This window comes from Pinus tabuliformis, chromosome 3_2 (genome assembly GCF_031772625.1).
Source record: "Pinus tabuliformis cultivar Carrire ecotype Pingquan chromosome 3_2, CPIR1, whole genome shotgun sequence".
Classification (NCBI taxonomy): domain Eukaryota; kingdom Viridiplantae; phylum Streptophyta; class Pinopsida; order Pinales; family Pinaceae; genus Pinus; species Pinus tabuliformis.
Window position 1 is genome coordinate 1,002,658,497 of NC_142302.1, and position 18,147 is coordinate 1,002,676,643.

General features: G+C 38.6%; 1 protein-coding gene across 7 annotated transcripts in view; it reads right to left on the reverse strand.

Moving 5' to 3' along the window:
• Positions 1 to 17,600: 17,600 nt before the first annotated feature.
• LOC149183991 (CAAX amino terminal protease family protein) overlaps positions 17,601 to 18,147 on the reverse strand; it is a 238,289-nt gene continuing 237,742 nt past the window's right edge. For 3 of the 7 annotated variants that reach the window (XM_089417357.1, XM_089417364.1, XM_089417360.1), the window contains one exon: positions 17,601 to 18,106. In XM_089417357.1, the coding sequence (XP_089273483.1) occupies positions 17,944 to 18,106 (163 nt within the window). In that variant the 3' untranslated portion in view covers positions 17,601 to 17,943. The remainder of the gene's footprint in view (positions 18,107 to 18,147) is intronic. The other 4 variants (XM_089417362.1, XM_089417359.1, XM_089417361.1 and 1 more) reach the window with 2 other exon arrangements.

The following is an 18,147-nucleotide window of genomic DNA, read 5'->3' on the forward strand; positions in this document are numbered from 1 at the left end:
CTAACAACTGGTATACCCCAACTTAAGGAAGAGCATGAAGGAATTTGTAAATGGTGTTCCCTGTAAAAATGTGAAGAAATATTTCCCCAACAGTGACATAAGATCCAAGGAAATATTGGACCTCATCCACTCTGATGTTTGTGGGCACATGGCAAAAAAATCAATTGGTGATCATCAATACTATGTAAAATTTATTGATGATGACTCCAAAAAGACTTGGACATATTTCTTCAAGCCTAAAGATGAAGTATTCAAAATGTTCCAAGAATTCAAGGAAAAAGAGGCAAATATGACAAAAAAGAAGATCAAGGCTCTAATATCAATAATGGAGAGGAATATACATCCAAAGAACTTGTGGCCTATTGCAAATAATCTAGAATTAAGAGGGAGCTAAAAGTTGTTGGAAAATACGGTAACCATGGTTGGTATTTTCATCTTGAAAAAGATACAGAAATTTGAATTTTTAAATTTTGCTCCAAAATTTATTAGGTCCACTGGGCACCTTAGAGGCACTCATTCAAACCCACTTGAAGGCTATAGAAAGGAGATCATTTCTCCTCATTTTTACACTTCAATTTGGTCTCATGCATCTCTTATCCAACGAAATTATAGGAGGGCCAAAATTCTAGGAGGCCAAAATATCAAGAGGTGGCCGAAATTCTAAGGAGGGTCAAAATTTTAGAGACTTGGATTTTGACATGATACTTGATCACGATTTTGGTTACTAGTTTGATTTTATTCTACTATTTGTTATTTATGATTCATTGATGAATCTGGACAATATATCTCTCTCACAAGGAAGAAATTTTTCTGGGTTTTCCTTGTTGAAATATGTAAGTAGGTTCGATCTTAATAATGACATATGTAATCATGATTTTATGTATTTAATGTAATAAGAAAAATGAATTTTGTTATTGTTTTCTTGAGGCATGGGTTTCATTCACAAGAGGAATTTACTTTTAGAGGTTAAGCTCCCATTGAGTGCTTTAGGGCTTATAAGTCATTGTCATGTATGAAAGACCATGTGGGAATGTTACATATTGTAGAAAGAAAAATTTATTGAGCCAAAATAGAGTCAAATGACCCTCCAAGACCATGTCAAGATGTAAGCTTCAATTCGACCTCTAAAGAGCTAGTCGGCCTACCTAATAAGACAAGTCGGCCTATTAAGGGACCTTAGGAGGCCTATATAAAGGAGGACTCGACCTCACTCAAGGAGGCATTCATTCAAGAACAAGAAAGTTCGATCTAGACAAGAAAAGAAGCCAAATATATAGCAAAGGAAGAAGAAATAAAAGAAGAGCATTCTGGTTCTGTTTTCGGCTAAATACCTCCGTAGGTGCCAAGATTAGGGCATCATCCCACAACAAAAGAAACCATATTGCAGTCACTCAAGGGAGCCGAATTTTGGGTCAAAGAAGGTCTATCTAGCAAGCCGAATTTCCAAGGAAAGGAAGTCAGACCAAACATAGTAAGAAGGAGGAAAATCCATCCATATTTAAGCCACACATGTGACCTAGGGTTTCTGCAGAAGAAGTCAAAATTGTAGGTATGCACCAAGAAGATGAAATTATGAGTTAAGGTCGAAATCTAAAGAAGTGTATCAAGTTTGACAAACATTGACTTGAAGGAAAATAAGTTCATTAAGAAGGATATTTGACTTGGTATTGGAGGGGTTTTTGGTCAAGGGTCTAGGTCTTGGAATTCGTCAATTGATTTTTCTATAAGAAGAAGAATTCTTGTGGGTTTTCCTCTCAAGTTGGAGAGGTTTTGGCCCTGAATGATCACCTACATCTTGTGTCCTATTGTCTCATTGATTTTGTTGAAATATGGCAACAAGAATATTCCAATTTAATTTGTCCTTGAATTAAAATCGAATTTAGTCTTAACAACTACTTGGAAATAATTAATTAATTTATTTTAAATTAATTAGTTGGGGAAAGTCAAGTTAGAAGTATTTCAGAAGTCATGCAAGAGTTATCCCTTAAATTAAGAAGATAAGATTGAGTTATATTTGAGTTGTAATTATTTAACTCAGTTAACTAAGTTAAGTCCAGTTAAATTAGTTCCAAACTGTTTGAGGAACTAATAGTGAGTTAACAGTCAGTTGATGCATTCATACACTCAACTAGTGCTACTCCAGTTAACTGAAGATTCCCTCATCAGAAACTCATGCATGTCTATTCTGAGAAAGACCCAGTTGAAATTAATGTTCAAGGGCAATGTACTATCAGGTGCATGTGTTTTCTCATGGAGAAAACTCATGCATGCAGTCAAGGATTCATCCTTGAGGATTGCACAGTTTTGAAGGCTTGTTTTTCCACTCAGTAATAGGCTAATCATCTACAAGGAAAAACACAAGGAAATAGGAGCTTGGAGGAAAGAGAGGAAGGCTGGAGAGAAGCCAAGGTTGCCTGTGAGCATCTGTGAGGATTGTACTGAGAGCTGGCTAGCTGTGAGAGCTAAGGATTTGTATAATTCCTATGTATTTCCACCATGTATGATAATACAATAGTGTGGGGTTTTTATCTGAGACTTTCCCCAAAGTATTTTCATGTGTATTATGCCATTGATTCTTCTTCTTCTGGTTATATTGTTTAGCTCAATCTTTAAGCTTCCACAAATTGATAGTAGAAGTAGGTTATAGTATTATGCTTTGATTTATATTGCATTATTGGGTTAACCTATCACAGATTTTCTACATGGTTTCAGAGCTGTGAACAATATACTGAGAAGATAATTTGAAGTTTTAAGTTCGGGATTGCAGGTGCAAGTCAAATTCATATCATACTTCAAGGTTGGCCAATGGCGTTTTATGGCTTGAGACTCCAGCATGCTTTGGAAGGTAGCTCGAATTACATAGCATGGAAAGATAGAATGGAGGTTGTATTAGAAGACAATGGCTTGAAGGAATTCATTGATCAAGAAATCCCAAAGCTAGCTTCAAATAATGCACAAGAGTTGGTTGAGTGGAATACGTGTGGGGCGAAGGTGAGACAAATCATCCTTGAGGGAGTTCGAGACCATATTGTCTCGAGTTTCCATGGGAATGATACTCCATTTTCAATGTGGAAGACATTGAAGGACCTCTACTAGAACCGTATCGACCAAAGGAAATTGGCGCTCAAGGATAAGCTTCGAAGAATCAAGATGGAGAAGGGCGATACTATTTCCATATATCTGAACAAGCTCACCACTTGCATAGATGAGCTTGGTAGTGTGGGAATAACTACTGCCGATGATGATATGGTGAGCCTCCCTCTCCTTGGCCTCCCAAAGAGTTGGAATAACTACTAGGACTCTATGAATGGAAGGGAGAAACTGTCGGATTGGGAACGATTGTGGTCAGATCTTATGCAGGAGGAGATTAGGAGGAGCACACGAGATGGTTCTTCATCCAAGAATCATGATGAAGAAAATCTAGCCTTAGCAAGTAAGGCAAGGAAAGGGAAGGGGAAGGTTTTCCATTTCAAATCGAATTCTTCTCATGGAGGGAAGAAGGGTGACATGTCTAAAGTAAGATGCTTTAATTGTCACAAGATGGGACATTATGCGACTAATTGCCCATCGAAGAAGTCCAAGAATGGATCCTCAGAAGGATCGGAAGGTGAGGCATTAGCCTCTCAGTTCGAAATGGACTTTACCCTCATTGCATGCATGGTGTCATTGATGATGGGTTGTGTCTGGTATCTTAACAGTGGAGCCTCATTCTACATGACTAGTGATAAAAATTTATTCAGTGCCTTGGAGGAGAAAGACCTCAAGACGCTCATAGAGATGGGTGATGACGGAAGGTATAGTGTTTCAGGAGTGGGCACGGTTGCTTTTCAGAGAGAGCATTGAGCTCCTCTCACCTTGACAGATGCGATGTATGTGCCTGGACTGAAGAAGAACCTTGTATTGGTCGCAATGTTGGAGGACAAAGGCTATGATGTTGTCTTCAGTAAAGGAAAGGCGTTCCTAAGACACATAGCCATGGGTCATGTTAGAGTCGGTCTAGTAGCCCTCCACCAGAGATCAAAGCTCTTTGCATTTCATAATTAGGTGTCTCATCAGTGTGATCATGTTGCATCCCGTTAGGCATGCCATAACCCTGGTGGAGAAGCTTATGTCTTTTATTCCCCTCTTGTTTGGCACTGCTGGATCATGTTTTCTTGAGTAAATAAAATCTTCACAAGGTCATTTCCCTGTTTTAAATGTCAAGGTCTTAGGTCTAGGGTTGAGTCAAGCTTTGTCTTGAGATGTCATAAAGGACCAGCAGGCCAGAGGGATGTCCGTCATAAAGCATCATTTTAATAACTCTTATCATTGTACATCTAATTTTTACCTTGTTTTCAAAAACCCTGTTTTTGAAGACAAAGGTCATTATCTCATTTTTGTAAAAATTTGTAAAAAGTTCAAATTCTCCGAAAGTTGGCATGCAGCCTTGGTCTCCTTTGCCAAGACATCTCAGAAGCTATCCCTACAAAAACTTTCAAGAGAAATCATCATTTCAACCAATTTATTTTGAAAAAAGGAAACCAGAAGTCAGCAACAATTAATTCAAAAAAGTGTCATTTCAAAAACATTACAAAGTGGGTTTTGGGCAAATTAAATTCAAAAGTGAGCCTATAAAAGCCCCTCCCTCCTCATTGGTAACTCATTTGCCTCTCAACACTTCAAGAGAATACTTGTCAAGTCGATTTCAAAGTTCATTGGGCGAATTGGGCAATTACAGCGGCGCGCTACGCGTTGGGGGCGCGCTACGCATCAGTGCGCATTTTCCAGTGCAAATTAACTCAGGCACTACGCGTTGGAGGCGCGCTACGCATCAGGCTGGGCGCGCTACGCGTAGGGTTTCTTGCTCAGGCAATCGCCAGCAAGCCACCAAAACTACTTCTCTCTCGAAATCTTTTCAGGTAGGCCTCTAATCCATGGTGATTTTGGTTTGGCTAAGATGAATGAGCAATGAACATGCAAAAAATGCCATGCTAATATGGAGTAAAAACCCTACCTTGCTGTGTCAAAATTTAAAAATGTAAATGTGCTAGGGTTTCATTGAAATTTGTTGCCCAAGGTTACCCATTTTCCATTCCTCTTTCCCCATATTTTCATCACCATTTTCCTTGACATTTTTCCATGCAATCATATAATTTCCCTATTAAAAATCATTAAAATCCCTAAACCCTACTAATTCCTAAAACCCTATGTAAATTTCCTAAACCCTACTTCCCATTAAAATCCCACAAATTATGATTGTATATGTTCCATGTTCCTTTCCTAAAATTTCCTTTCACATTTGTTTTCCTTAATCCCCTCAATGTTTCCTTTTCCCTAACATTTCCCTTGTATTTATGTCCCCTTGGTAACAACATTTGAAAAAGTCAAACAACAATCAATTGTGTGCACAGTCAGCATATACATTACAGCCACCCCATGAGATTGTCCATGATGAGGGAGGGCCTTCACATCAGTTTCACATTCCAGAGCCCGAGCATGTCAGCTCCCCTCCATTTGTTACATATCAGAGAGGCCACAGGGGCTTATTTGCATCTGCACAGCGAGTATTATCTTCACACCAGGTGAAAGGGGTCTCGCCTTCTTCATCAGCACAGCGAGTGTTATCTCCACCTCATGTGGAAGGGGCCTCGCTTTCGACAGCAGCACAGGTACCGGAGAGAGGCAAGCAGCCCATGATTGAGGAGGGACTGTAAGGTGATCCAGACATTGACATTATTGACCTTGACATCAGTTCTCTTAGCTCGGAGCTAAAGGAGATCATTCAGCAACAAAAGGCTGAAAATCGCTTGTTGCAGCAGAAGTTGGAAATGGCAAATTGGGCAATCACCTACTTAGAGCAGCGCAACAAGCAACTAGAGGATGAGCACACTCTTGATGAGTTGCGGAGGATCCATGAAGACCGCAACTTGGCTCGCAAGAGACCCGATGATTTGACACCCATTGAGCGAGAGGCTATGCTCATCCGGGTCAATACTCATTTGGAGAAGTTGTTGGCCAAGGCAAACAGGGAAAAGGACATGCTCCGACACATGAAGAATCACTATTGGGCTCGAATGCATGTGTGTAAAGCAAGAATGAAGGTACTCAAAGAACGATTGGCCAAGGCACTAAAACGGAGAAAAGGGCCCGATCCACTTCAGATTTTGGCCGAAGCCTCCTTGAAGGAGCATGGTGCTCAATGATACACCCCCAGCTCAAAATTCAGAAAATTTGGGGCACTTTTGGTCAATTTTGAATTTTTTTTGCTAAAAACAGGTTTTTGCCTTCAACGCGTAGCGCGCCACGCGCTACCCTGAAGATGGGCAAGTCCATTTCTCAAAAACTCAACATTTTTGGATTTGTCATGACAAATTACACTTGCTCAGCAATTGCCAAGACATTTCATCAGGTTTTGAGCCCTCAGAAGGTCAAAAAACATGCAAAAAATGACTTTCTGCCACTTTTTGGACACACAGGAAGCAGTCTTGGAAGATTGCAATTTTGGAGGGGCAAATGGACACCAAATTGAGAAATTCCACTTGGGTTGGAAAGTAGACATCCAGACCTTTCCAACAAGCCTACTTTTGCCTCATTTGGATGCCGGGAAGTGCCTCAAAAGTTGGCTCAAAGGCGCGCTACGCGTAGAGAATCGGGGCGCTACGCATCAGGGAAATTTGCTAGATTTTCACCTACAGCTCAGCGAAACGCAGATTTGACTAGTTTTGACTTTTTGGAGTGATTTTTCATCCTCCTTGATGTAATTGATGTAATTTTATGATGTCATGGCACTTATTTATCTCTTCTAGAAGATTCATTCATAAAAAGTCAAAAATTTAATGAATGAATTGGTTTCCTAGCTTATAGAGGCAAGTTGTTTTGACTGCCTAGATTTTAGTGCTCAGTTTAGAATTGGTTGAAACAGCTCCTAGAAGGATGAGCTCGACCCCTAGAGGCAAGGAAAGGTGTTAGCTTGCCTATATTATGTATTTTCTTAGTCATTTTCATGGTTGGACTCTGGAGGGATAAGCTTCTATTGTATTACACTTTGTATCTCTGCAATTTTGGTAAAGGAAAGACCAGGGTTTTGCAGCCCTCTTTGGGATTCCTGTGGTTACTTGTGTTGATGGTGTGCTTCTCTTATGTACTTGTAAGTTTATTATGTGTATCATTTTCTCACTTTTCCTTCTGCAAATTAGGCAAATGAAGTGATAAGGTAGAATTCATGATTGCTATGCTCTGCCTTTAAGTTTGCTTAATATCAATGTTTTCATCTGTTTAAGGAGAACTCATGGTGATTTCTTGCTCTCCTTAGCTCCTCACCAGTCATTCCTATCCACCCAACTCTTTCAAAGGCATCAAGACAGTCTCCTACCTTGCCCCAAAAAGACCTCTGCAAAAGTTGTGTCCCATCCCCGCACCCAAAATTGCTTTCCCCCTGTTTTCCACCAAAACCCTAAAAATCTGAAATCAAACCTTCTCTATCAGTTTACTAGCCTAAAATCAGTGTTCTTTATTGGTTATCTCTGCCCTTTGAAGATCTTTGCCGAGATAGACCCGGAGAGAGCCCTCTCCTGCCCCGTAGGGCTAGCTATGAGGCTAAGTGGTTTGATGTTGCCTTGGATTTTGTCTTTCTCAGCCTGAGGCAAATTTCAAGCGCTAACAGGTCAGACCAAGAGGATAGGGATTCGGGTGAAGAATCTCTATAAAATAGAGGTAGATGATTGTGCAACATTGAGTATGAAAGCAGAATCGGTGCAAAGCCAAGACATTGGCGAGTTGTGGCACAGGCGGTTGGGCCATTTTCATCATGGGGCTTTGAAGATAATGCAACAGATATCTACATGACTTCCCAAAGGTAAACTTGAGCAAGTTGAAACATGCAAAGGTTGTACCTTAGGAAAGTACACCAAGTCTTCCTTTCGTGATTGAGACAATCGGGCAAAGGATATCTTAGAGCGAGTTCATATTGATTTGTGTGGACCATTCTCGATGACATCCACAACGAAGCAAAGGTATTATGTGATTTTCATTGATGACTACTCTCGTAAATGCTAGATTTATTTCATGCAGAAGAAGAACCAAACTTTCACAAAGTTTTGTGAGTTCAAAGCTTTGGTCAAGAAAGAGTTAGGGAAGAAGATCGAGGCCTTGAGAAGCGACAATGGTGGAGAATATGTCTCTCAAGAGTTTAAGGACTTCTGTGCAGTGGAAGGAATTAAATGAGAATTGAGAACACGTCATAACCCACAGCAGAATGGGGTGGCCGAGAGGAAGAACAAAACTATTGTAGGGGTAGCACAAGAAATGCTGCATGACCAAGGCTTACCACTTCACTTTTGGGCTGAGGCATGCAACATAGTGGTCTATTTGCAGAATAGAAGCCCGCATCGGATACTTGGGATGAAGACACCAGAGGAAGCTTTCTCCGGTAAGAAACCAAATGTGGGTCACTTCAGGATCTTTGGCTCATCGGTATATTTCCATGTGACAAAGGATGCATGGAAGAAGCTTGAGCCAACAACAGAGTTGGGGATATTTGTGGGGTACACTGATACACCTCACAACTATCGAGTGTACTTTCCTACCAGTTGGAGGACATTGGCTCGCAAAGATCTCAAGTTTGATGAGCAAAAGGCCATGCGAGTTTCCCTTGAGAGGGAGCTCTAACTACAGGCTATGGGGGAACTGTTGGTTTCTAAGGAGGAGGAGCCTCAGACTAATGCGAAGCAGACACATGCAGAGGTTCCAGGAGTGGAGACATCCACTCAAGTAGAGTCTTCCAAAGATGGATGGAAGCGCACAAGAGAAGTTGACAGATTATTGGAGGATGCGAGAGAGAATGTGGGAGCACCATGTTCTCAGCATAGATAGAGGAGGTCACCTGAGAGGTACACTGGATACATGGCCCTTGCTGGGGAATGTGTTGAGATCGAGCCATCTTCCTTTGAGGAAGCAGTGCAACAGTCGATTTGGGTTGTGTTGAAGCCCCGAAAATCGGGTCTACAACAAGGGGGATACCCACCCGGTCCGGACCTTGGTTAGCAGCTCCTTTTCCGTTTGGTATGGTGGGTCCCACTGGGGATATGGGACCAGTTTCCCAATTTGTGTGTGTGTGAAGGATTGATATTTCTCTTTCTAACAGTTTCTAAATGGAATATTTTTATTCTAACTCTAATCTAATAATATAGAAATTGTATTCTAATAAGTAGAAATATCTAAGTCTACACTAACCCGGGGTGTAATCTTTCTTTTATGCGATCTAAAATGATTTCAAATAACAATTGGTAATATAGATCATTCAACTGTTATGAGAAAATAATTCAATAAAGATGAACCACTTAGTATAAAAAGTTAGACGAACAGTTGTGAAAAACATATCGCATAATAAGCTACTCATACATTAAGCATAAATAAATAGCTATCACCGTACAAAAGTGCCAAATGATAACTCAGGCATTCATGCATCAATATATAAACAACTGAACATGAATATCACTTTAACACAAAGCAGAAATAGTTAAGAGATAGAAGTACCATTTATAACTAGTCCTACTCATGAGCTTCAAGCAATAATGATTTATCTCTTTTTGATCTAACATTGACTAAGAGTACAAAAGTGCAACATCAGTAGCATATATCAAATGCAAATATCAATAAATCATGTTCCATTCATTCATCAAAACCTCCTCAGAGGGTACAAAAGCGCATGTTCTGGAGATAAGTTTTGACAAATTTCAAGACCCTTCTCTAAATGCATGAGAAGGGTTTAAATACTACTAACTAAATCTAAAAATAACTTATTACAAAAATGTAGGATGCGGTTTAAATGACCGTCCTCATTTCAGGCAACAATAAAACAAAATTAAAACTAAAATTAAAACTACTTTTGTATCTTCTCTTTGAAATCACATGCATTCAACATCTATTTGAGAAGAGTCAGCTGGCCGACTTCCGATTTTAGATGAGCTGAGAAAACACAATCGACAAGAGCTGGCACCATCTTCTCAACAGAATTGATGATACACTTGAGAGTCATCCACTGGCTATGTGGCTTTACCAAGTATGCCCAGTAATAATCCCAGTTCAACTTGGTTAACCCTTGGATTGCTTCTGCCTTTTCTTGAGCTTTCTGCCTCCAATCTGTTTGTAGTTGCTATACATTAGGTAAATACCCTGCAGTGGTTTCTGCGATCAAATTTGCCCTGTGCAATTTTCATTTACACAATCAATAATACTGTTTGCTGCCGTGGCTGCTCCTTCTGCTGCTTGCTCTGCCTCCCTGATTTGTTTGTCCCATTTGTTAAAGATCATTTCTTTGTGATTTTCATTGATCCTTGGTGCACCTTCTCTTTTTCCCTCATCTGTTTCTTGCCAAGCCAAATATTCAGTAACCCGTTTATCAACTAAATCATAATCACTTCGTAAATCTACAACTTGATTAGTGGTTTTATCACTTATTTCACAATAATAGTTCCACTGCGATATTTTTTGGCCCAATGCTTCCTGCTGTTGTAGTAATTGTTCATTCAAGGAAATGGATTCTGTGATAAATTCTGTAAGTTTAGGATTATCCTTGTGCATCTCCTGTAAATCCTGTAACTGATTTTCTTTCTCATTCAAACTTTTCTGATAACCTATCTGCATTTGTTGGAAGTCCTGCTGTAATCTTTCAAGCTGTTTCTGTGCTTCATTGTTGGTGTTGGCTTGTTGCAACTGTTGTTGCAAAACTTGTATCTGGTCTTCCTTTTCTTTTAGCAGTTGTTGTACCTCAGATGCTTTATCAATAGTCGCAAAGGCATACACTCCTGCGATCTGAGATAGTTTGGTGAGATTCTCAGTGGGATCGGTAGTGGGATCTTTCCATAGGACGTCTAATTGTTCTGCGTCATGAGAAAGCACGTTTTCCAATTTCATTTTCTTCCTCTGTCTTCTCACTACTGCTTTGTGCTGTGGGCTATAAAATATATCAAGAGGAGGAATTTCTTCTATTTTGAGCATAAGCTCAGAAGATGGGGCAATAGGAATATGCTCCATATCTGAGACATTGCTAACTGTTCTTTTGACTACTTCTTTTGTTACCTGTACATTGTTCACAGGTGTCTTTATGGTTTGTCCTTCAAGATTGATCAAGTCATTGAAGGTTTCCCATTCTTTATCTAGTTCGTTTCTGACTGATGGTTGCTAAACGACGAGAGGGGGAGGATCTCTTTGCGGGGAGGTAAAAACCTGTTGCTGTAGAAGTTCCGTTGACTAGGCAGTATCTTTTACTGACCCTTCGCTCTTATCCTGTTCACTTTCGGATCTTTTAGAATGTTCAGATGTTTCTTTTCCAGACTTGGATTTAGATCCGTTTGTGCCTGAACTTCCACTAAGACTAACACTTGGAGTTGGTTCCCTTACGGGTTCTAAGCATAGTTTTTCCAAAGGAATGCTAGCTAACCTTCTTTCCCTGTATATTTTGAACTGTTGAAATTCTTCTGGAGAGAATTGCATTTGGGCTGCATGCAGAATTTCTTCAAGTGTGATTTTCTGTTGGAATATGTCATCGAACAGATCATCTTCTCCAGAAAACACCTTTATCTTGATCGCAGTAGTGAAATTATTAGCAACATCATGGGGTTCGAACGGTCTTCCTGAAAATTTGAATAACTGTAAACACGTTATATTTTTTACTTCTGTGAATGCGTGGCCTACATCAAATAGTGAAAAGGTTCCACAGGCTACAGGAAACTGTGCCCAGATAGCCTTCTTTTTGTCTTTCAAATCTTTAGTCAAACCTCCTTCTCCACAGGTTTGATAAGCAATTTCTTGAGCCATGAGTTTATCAGGGACATACAAAGGTAGGATGTGAGGGGAAGCAGAACTTCCGAATACCCTGACATAAGTAAACAATTCCTCCCCGAACCATCTCGCGACAGGGAGTATGTCTACCTCTGCTTCAGGAGAGCATCTTGGAGCATCTTTATCATACAACATTCTGTACAAGGGCAGCATGATTCCATGACAAATCTGGTAGAAGTGCGGAGCGAACTTAGAGTCCCACAATTCCTTATGATAGATATGAATGGGTAAGGGGTCTTGAGTTGTCCATTTCCAACCCATAACAGGAAACTTAGAAACATAACATATCGCATCCATCACATACGCAGATAGGTAAAAAGGGGGATAAATTCTCTAAGAAACAGTTCTTTTAGACCAGTAATTTACAATGGTCATGACTAGGTTATCAAACAATATTTTAGCCCAATCTACAATAGTGGCATTCGTGGCGGCATCCAATAATGGTAGCCATTCAGATGAAAATTTGTTAATATCTGGCATTCCAAACAGTCTACAGAGCATGGCAGCAGCAAAGCAATACGGGGAGGTGAGAGAACCAGTACTATACATACCATGTTTATCTTTCTTCAGCGGTTCGTCCCTCCTCAACCAGTCTTTAGTGGTTTCTGCCAGGTCTTGATTTTCTTTTGCAAATTTCTCCATAAATTGCTTGTTATAAGTTTCTTGTGGCTCTGGTAAATGATACATAAACTTCAAATCCTGTGCAGTGAATCAGCCAATGAGTCCTTGACCTTGAGTCTTAAACTGTCTATTTCTGATATCAACGTTGTCCAGTATCCACTTAACCATGTCCGTGTATGGGAGAATTTTGGGCCTTGTTGCTATCCGGTGCAAGAATGAACAAGCTAGCTCTGTGATGGATGCCTCAAAAGAACTATGTGAGCCCGTAGTAGTAGTAACTTCCATTACTCTGGGATTCTCCTCTTCAAGTAGATTAAACATGCCTTCCCACGTAGCAATACCAGCGTCTCTGTTACAGGTTGTGTCTGTATACAAGGGCGTCATTTCTTTCTCTTCAGAGCTCGGAGCTTTGCTTTTCTTTCCCATAATATCCTGCATACTACTTTGTATCGTTTTCTGTTCTTCATTCCCGCAATTCACAAGTGAAGTGAGAATAATGATAAGGAAGGGTGATGGGAAAGTTTTAAATGCCGAAGACGTATCAAATATACCACCTTACGTGAAATGATTTTTCGATAAGCATGAAACCATATTTCATTAATAACTGGCAACTAACTCATTTATTAGCATTAAAGCGCATAATCAGGTGTCAGTTTATGGAAATACTTTTTTGAACCACGAGCTCGAAAGATCTGCGATGAAGCGATTTTGCAATTTGCTTCCAATATCGCAGATCACAACATCGCAGAATCGCAACTCGCTATATCGCATTATCGCATTGTCACTCTATCGCAAAATTGCAATATCGCAATATCGCAGATCGCAGGAACATGATATATGACAATCTTCGTTAATCTGTTTTCTGCGAAATGCAATTTGCGATATGCGTCATCGCATATCGACAATTTAAGATGTTTCAATGTAAGTTGTGCTTGATGTATGCGATGCGATATTTGTTTATTATCGCGTATCGCGATCTCGCAATGATAGAATTCGGCTTGTAAGGAGGTATCTTGTTATCCTTTTGCGATGCGATATTTCCTAAGGAAAGATTTTTGTCTTACCTTATCATAAAACTTAGATTTTTAGATTTTTTAAGGGGGTCTTCCTAAGTTTATGATGGTAAGTTTTATTAGGAAAGGAAATTTAAGCACTAATTCAATTTTTAAATTTTTTTAACTAAGGGTCCCCACTTATTTAGTATTAGGAATAACACTAAATAAGAAGGGGGGTTGTTGCTGGCCACAACAATTGGCGATTCACTTGGAAGAACCAGTTATCTCTGCTGTTCTTTTGAATTTTCAAAACTTCCAAAACAGAAAATTTTCCAGAAAATTGAACTTTATTATAGAAATATTAAGTACATTATGCTTTTACCTATCAATGATATTTCGTTTCTTCTTTTCTCAACTTTGATTATTTACTCCCTCAAGCTAGTCCATTGTATCTACATCAGTCATTACTTGGTTTATAAAGATAAAAACAAAGTCTTCTATGTAAATCAGTTTTAAATATGCTCATTTGTCGTAGGTAGAGCCTCTGCTGCCAGCAAGCGTTTATAGCTTCGACAGGGATACCTGTTATCCAACAATGATCATGTATCTTACTTAGGGAAATTTACAACTTTCAAAGAAAAATCCATTTCCACACTTTTTGCTTTCATTTTCTTTTTTATTATTAAAGAACAATGTCTTGGTTTGGTAGCCAATTCATGACATAGTCATTCACTGATTTATAATTTTGTTGAACAAGCTGGCTCGTGATGAGACCCCTTGTCTTTTGATTTTAACAATCTTGAGTCATTGCCCTGTTGTGGTATGCAGTATTTGGCAAAGTCAACGAGCTATAATATCTATGATCATGATAAGTCGGCTCGTGATGAGACCTCTTACTCTTTAAGTTAAAGTGTATATTTGGATCATTCTCTGAATATTGTAGTTTCCTAGGTGGGGAGGAAGTCATTGTTTCCTTAAGACAGCTCTGGACGACAATGATAGAGTTTTTGGAAAGAGCTTTTCTACAGAGAATCTTCATTTTTTGTTATTGATACCTTTCATTGGACCGAAATAAAACAATTTCTAACTAAAGGTAGCTTTTCATCAAAGTTCATACAGTTGAAACTAGTATCATTTCTAGGTCTAGAGTCTTTAACTGTATCTTTCAGTAGTAATGATCAATTTTTTAGAAGGAATTCTATTTATACAAGTGAAAGAAACAAAATCTAAAAGAGAGTTTGTGTCTTTTTCGTGAATCTCAAATGTAACCATTTACAACCAATTTTATTATGAAAAGAAAAACAACTACTCTAAAAATAGAAGAATGATCTTGTATGGAAAATATTTTTTGAGGATCTGACCATTAACAGGTAAAAAATATTTTTTCCATGTTAAATCCTGTATCATGAAAGTGGATGGACCTATGACTTCTATGATTTGAAAAGGACCAAGCCACATTCTTTGAAATTTTGTATGTTTTCCTTTTTCCTCATCAGCCTTGTCCCATTTTAGAACTAGATCTCCCATCTGAAAATCTTTTCTGGATATCATATTGGAATCAAAAGAGGCTTTTACTAATGTTTGGTGATGAGCGTGAGTTATCTTAGCCCGTTCTCGTTGTTCTTCTAACTTAATTAATTCCAGCTGCTTTAGTTGTAAGGAAGAAGTTGGTGCTTCATCAATATATTGAACCAAGGCTAAAGAGGGAATTGCCAGATGTGTTGGAAGAACCACTTCTTTCCCATAAACTAAATGAAAGGGAGAAGTGTCAATTGAGGCTTTCTGCGTTATTCGATCTGCGCATAAAGCATATATTAAAGACTTATGCCAATTTTTATGATTTTGGTCAATGGTTTGCTTAATGATTCTAATTAAGTTCTTATTTGTAGATTCAGCTAACCCATTCCCTTGTGGGTAATAATTGGCAGAGTATTTAAGCTTGAAACCCCTTTTGACTACAAATTCAGTCATTGCATTACCAGAAAAATATGATGCATTATCAAACATTAAAGTGGAAGGCAACCCAAACCTGGTGATTATGAACTGATCTATGAACTCGATGATATTTTCAGCATTAACCGTCTTGAGTGGAACTGCTTCTACCCATTTAGTAAAGTAATATGTTGCTGTAAGGATATATCTATGATGTTTAGAAGAGTGAGGAATGATCTCACCTATTACGTCCAATCCCCATTGATCAAAAGGTTGTTCAATGGTAACTGGTTGCAGTGGCAAGGATGGTTTCTTTTGTCTCCCAGCAGCAGTTTGATAGACTTGACATTTCCTTACGTAATTATGTGCGTCTTTGAATAATGTGGGCCAGTAATAGCCTGCGCGTAAAGTCAAACTAAGGCACTTCATTGTAAATTCAATATTTCTCACATATCCATTATTGTATATCAATCCGATTTCTTAGTAGATACTTCACTGAAAGGCTTTGACCACTATGAATATTACTTGTGGATGGCTGAGGCTTGTTCCAAAAAACACAACTCAGAAACCAACAAACACAAGCCAGAAACCATGTTGTCTCGCATGTCGAAATGTAGACCATCGAATTAGGGTGTTTTACGATGAGCGAATGCCAAAACCTCCTTCACACCTTTCCAAAGAGATTGTTTGTTGACAACATGCCAAACAATCATGTTGCATACAAGGACTAAAACTCATCTTTCTTCATTGGAGTGCAATAGCACTACCATCAATAGAAAAACATTGGAAGATGAGCTTAGAAATCTTAAGGTACATTAGCACACCTCAAAATAATATCCATGCAGCTATTTCGTCATAATAACATTCATGTACATATTTCATAGTCACATGACAAAATTTATAATCCATATATTCCTATACTATGATACCATGTTGAGATTTAGAAGAAATAACGAGAGAATCTAGTGGAACCAATACAAAACCAAATTCTAGAATAAAGAGAAGGGCATACCAAAACTAGGGATGTACAAAACTTGAAGAGGAATCAGCCAAGAGCAGGTTCTTGTATACAGAGACTAAACCCAAAAATAAGTGCACTAGAGAGAAATAAGCCCAAGCACAAGAGAACACAAGACTTGATAGGTTCCCTTAGGCAAATCACCTTATGGAAAACAAACGAGAGTTGGATATATATATATATATATATATATATATAAAACCCAGTGAAACATGAATCTCCGATCACTCATGATTAATCACGAGTCAAACTCTGCTCTTCCCTCAAACGATCTGATTCAACTCTGGGCGAGTTAAACTCACGTTGACCAAGTTTGACTCACGACTCACCGATTAATTGCAATTTAGGGGACTAAGGTGATTTTCAACCCTTTACTCGATGAGCACGGGTTTTAACTTTCAGGGTTGTTGCATTGTTCGCCACGTGGTTTAGTTAGGTTAAAAATTAAACGTCGGTCTGTAACTTACTTCTCACTACTCAGACCCGACAACTCATACGTCGAGAAGGTAATAGAGGCATGGTTTCAGTTTCAGTTTACTCTGCGTAATAGAGGCGTAGTGTGTAGTGTGCTCTAGCGTTAGCTTCAACATGTGCTCTGTTAGAGATTTCAGTAGTAAACCATTATCGTATCATTTCAACAACAATCAAGAGATTTCAGTTACTGTTTTTTCACTGATTAGTATGCAGCATTTTATAAACTTTTGGTTCTATGTAGTCACTCGTTAGGAGTCAAGACTCAATACTTTGGATCATGTTTGGACTCATAACATATATGAGATACTTATTCATTCATGATATTTTGGACATCTATTGATATTATGGATTGTTTGGACATAGCTTTATTGAATGTCAATGAAAAATGTTTTTTTTTTTTCTTTTAATTCAATATATGTGTATATCTTTATTGATTTTTTCTTCATTTTTTCTAGATTTTTCCCTGATCCGATTAAAACTCTTTTCTCTTTTGCCTTGCTGATTTATTGCCGATTCCAAGTCTGGTAACATTGATATAACCTAAGAGGCAAGGCACTTCCCCTAAGAGGAATTATGAGCCTATATGTACAAGGTCAGCCTTAACAAAAGCTAGAAATATGATAATAATTACAATATAAGGTCAGTCGTAGCTGAGTGTGTGTGTGTGTGTGTGTGTATAACTAACGAGGCAAGGCACTTTCCCTAAGAGGGATTATGAGCCTATATGTACAAGGTCATCCTTAGCCAAAGCTAGAAATATGATAATAATTACAATATAAGGTCGGTCGTAGCTGAAAGTGAAGCCTACACCATTTCCTACAAGCATTGAGGAAAATATCAGAAAATATTTGCAAGAATAAACTTGCACATGAAAAACTTGGAAAAACAGCAACTTGCAAAACTCTGTAATATCGGGAGAAATCAGAGATATCTGCAACCATGTTATACATGCCCACATTTAGCCATTTGTGGGATAAGATGAAATCTATGATCAAGGTTTGAAAAGAAAAAGTAAATGCTAAATTTTGTACAAATGTTACAAGTAAGAGATCATAGAGTGACCTAGAATTTCTTTGCTAATCTTCATGTGGAATCAGAACTGCCAACTTTTGCGGTTTCCTTTGAATAGAGGTATCTCCATAATAACCCTCCAATAAGATTGTTCAAAGAGTGAGCTGCTATTGGTACAATGATACTTGAGGAAGAAATTGCTGCAAATCCATATACAGTCCCAACAAATGAAGCCCTGTACAATTGTGCAAAAGCATTTGGTGTATAAGAGCAAAG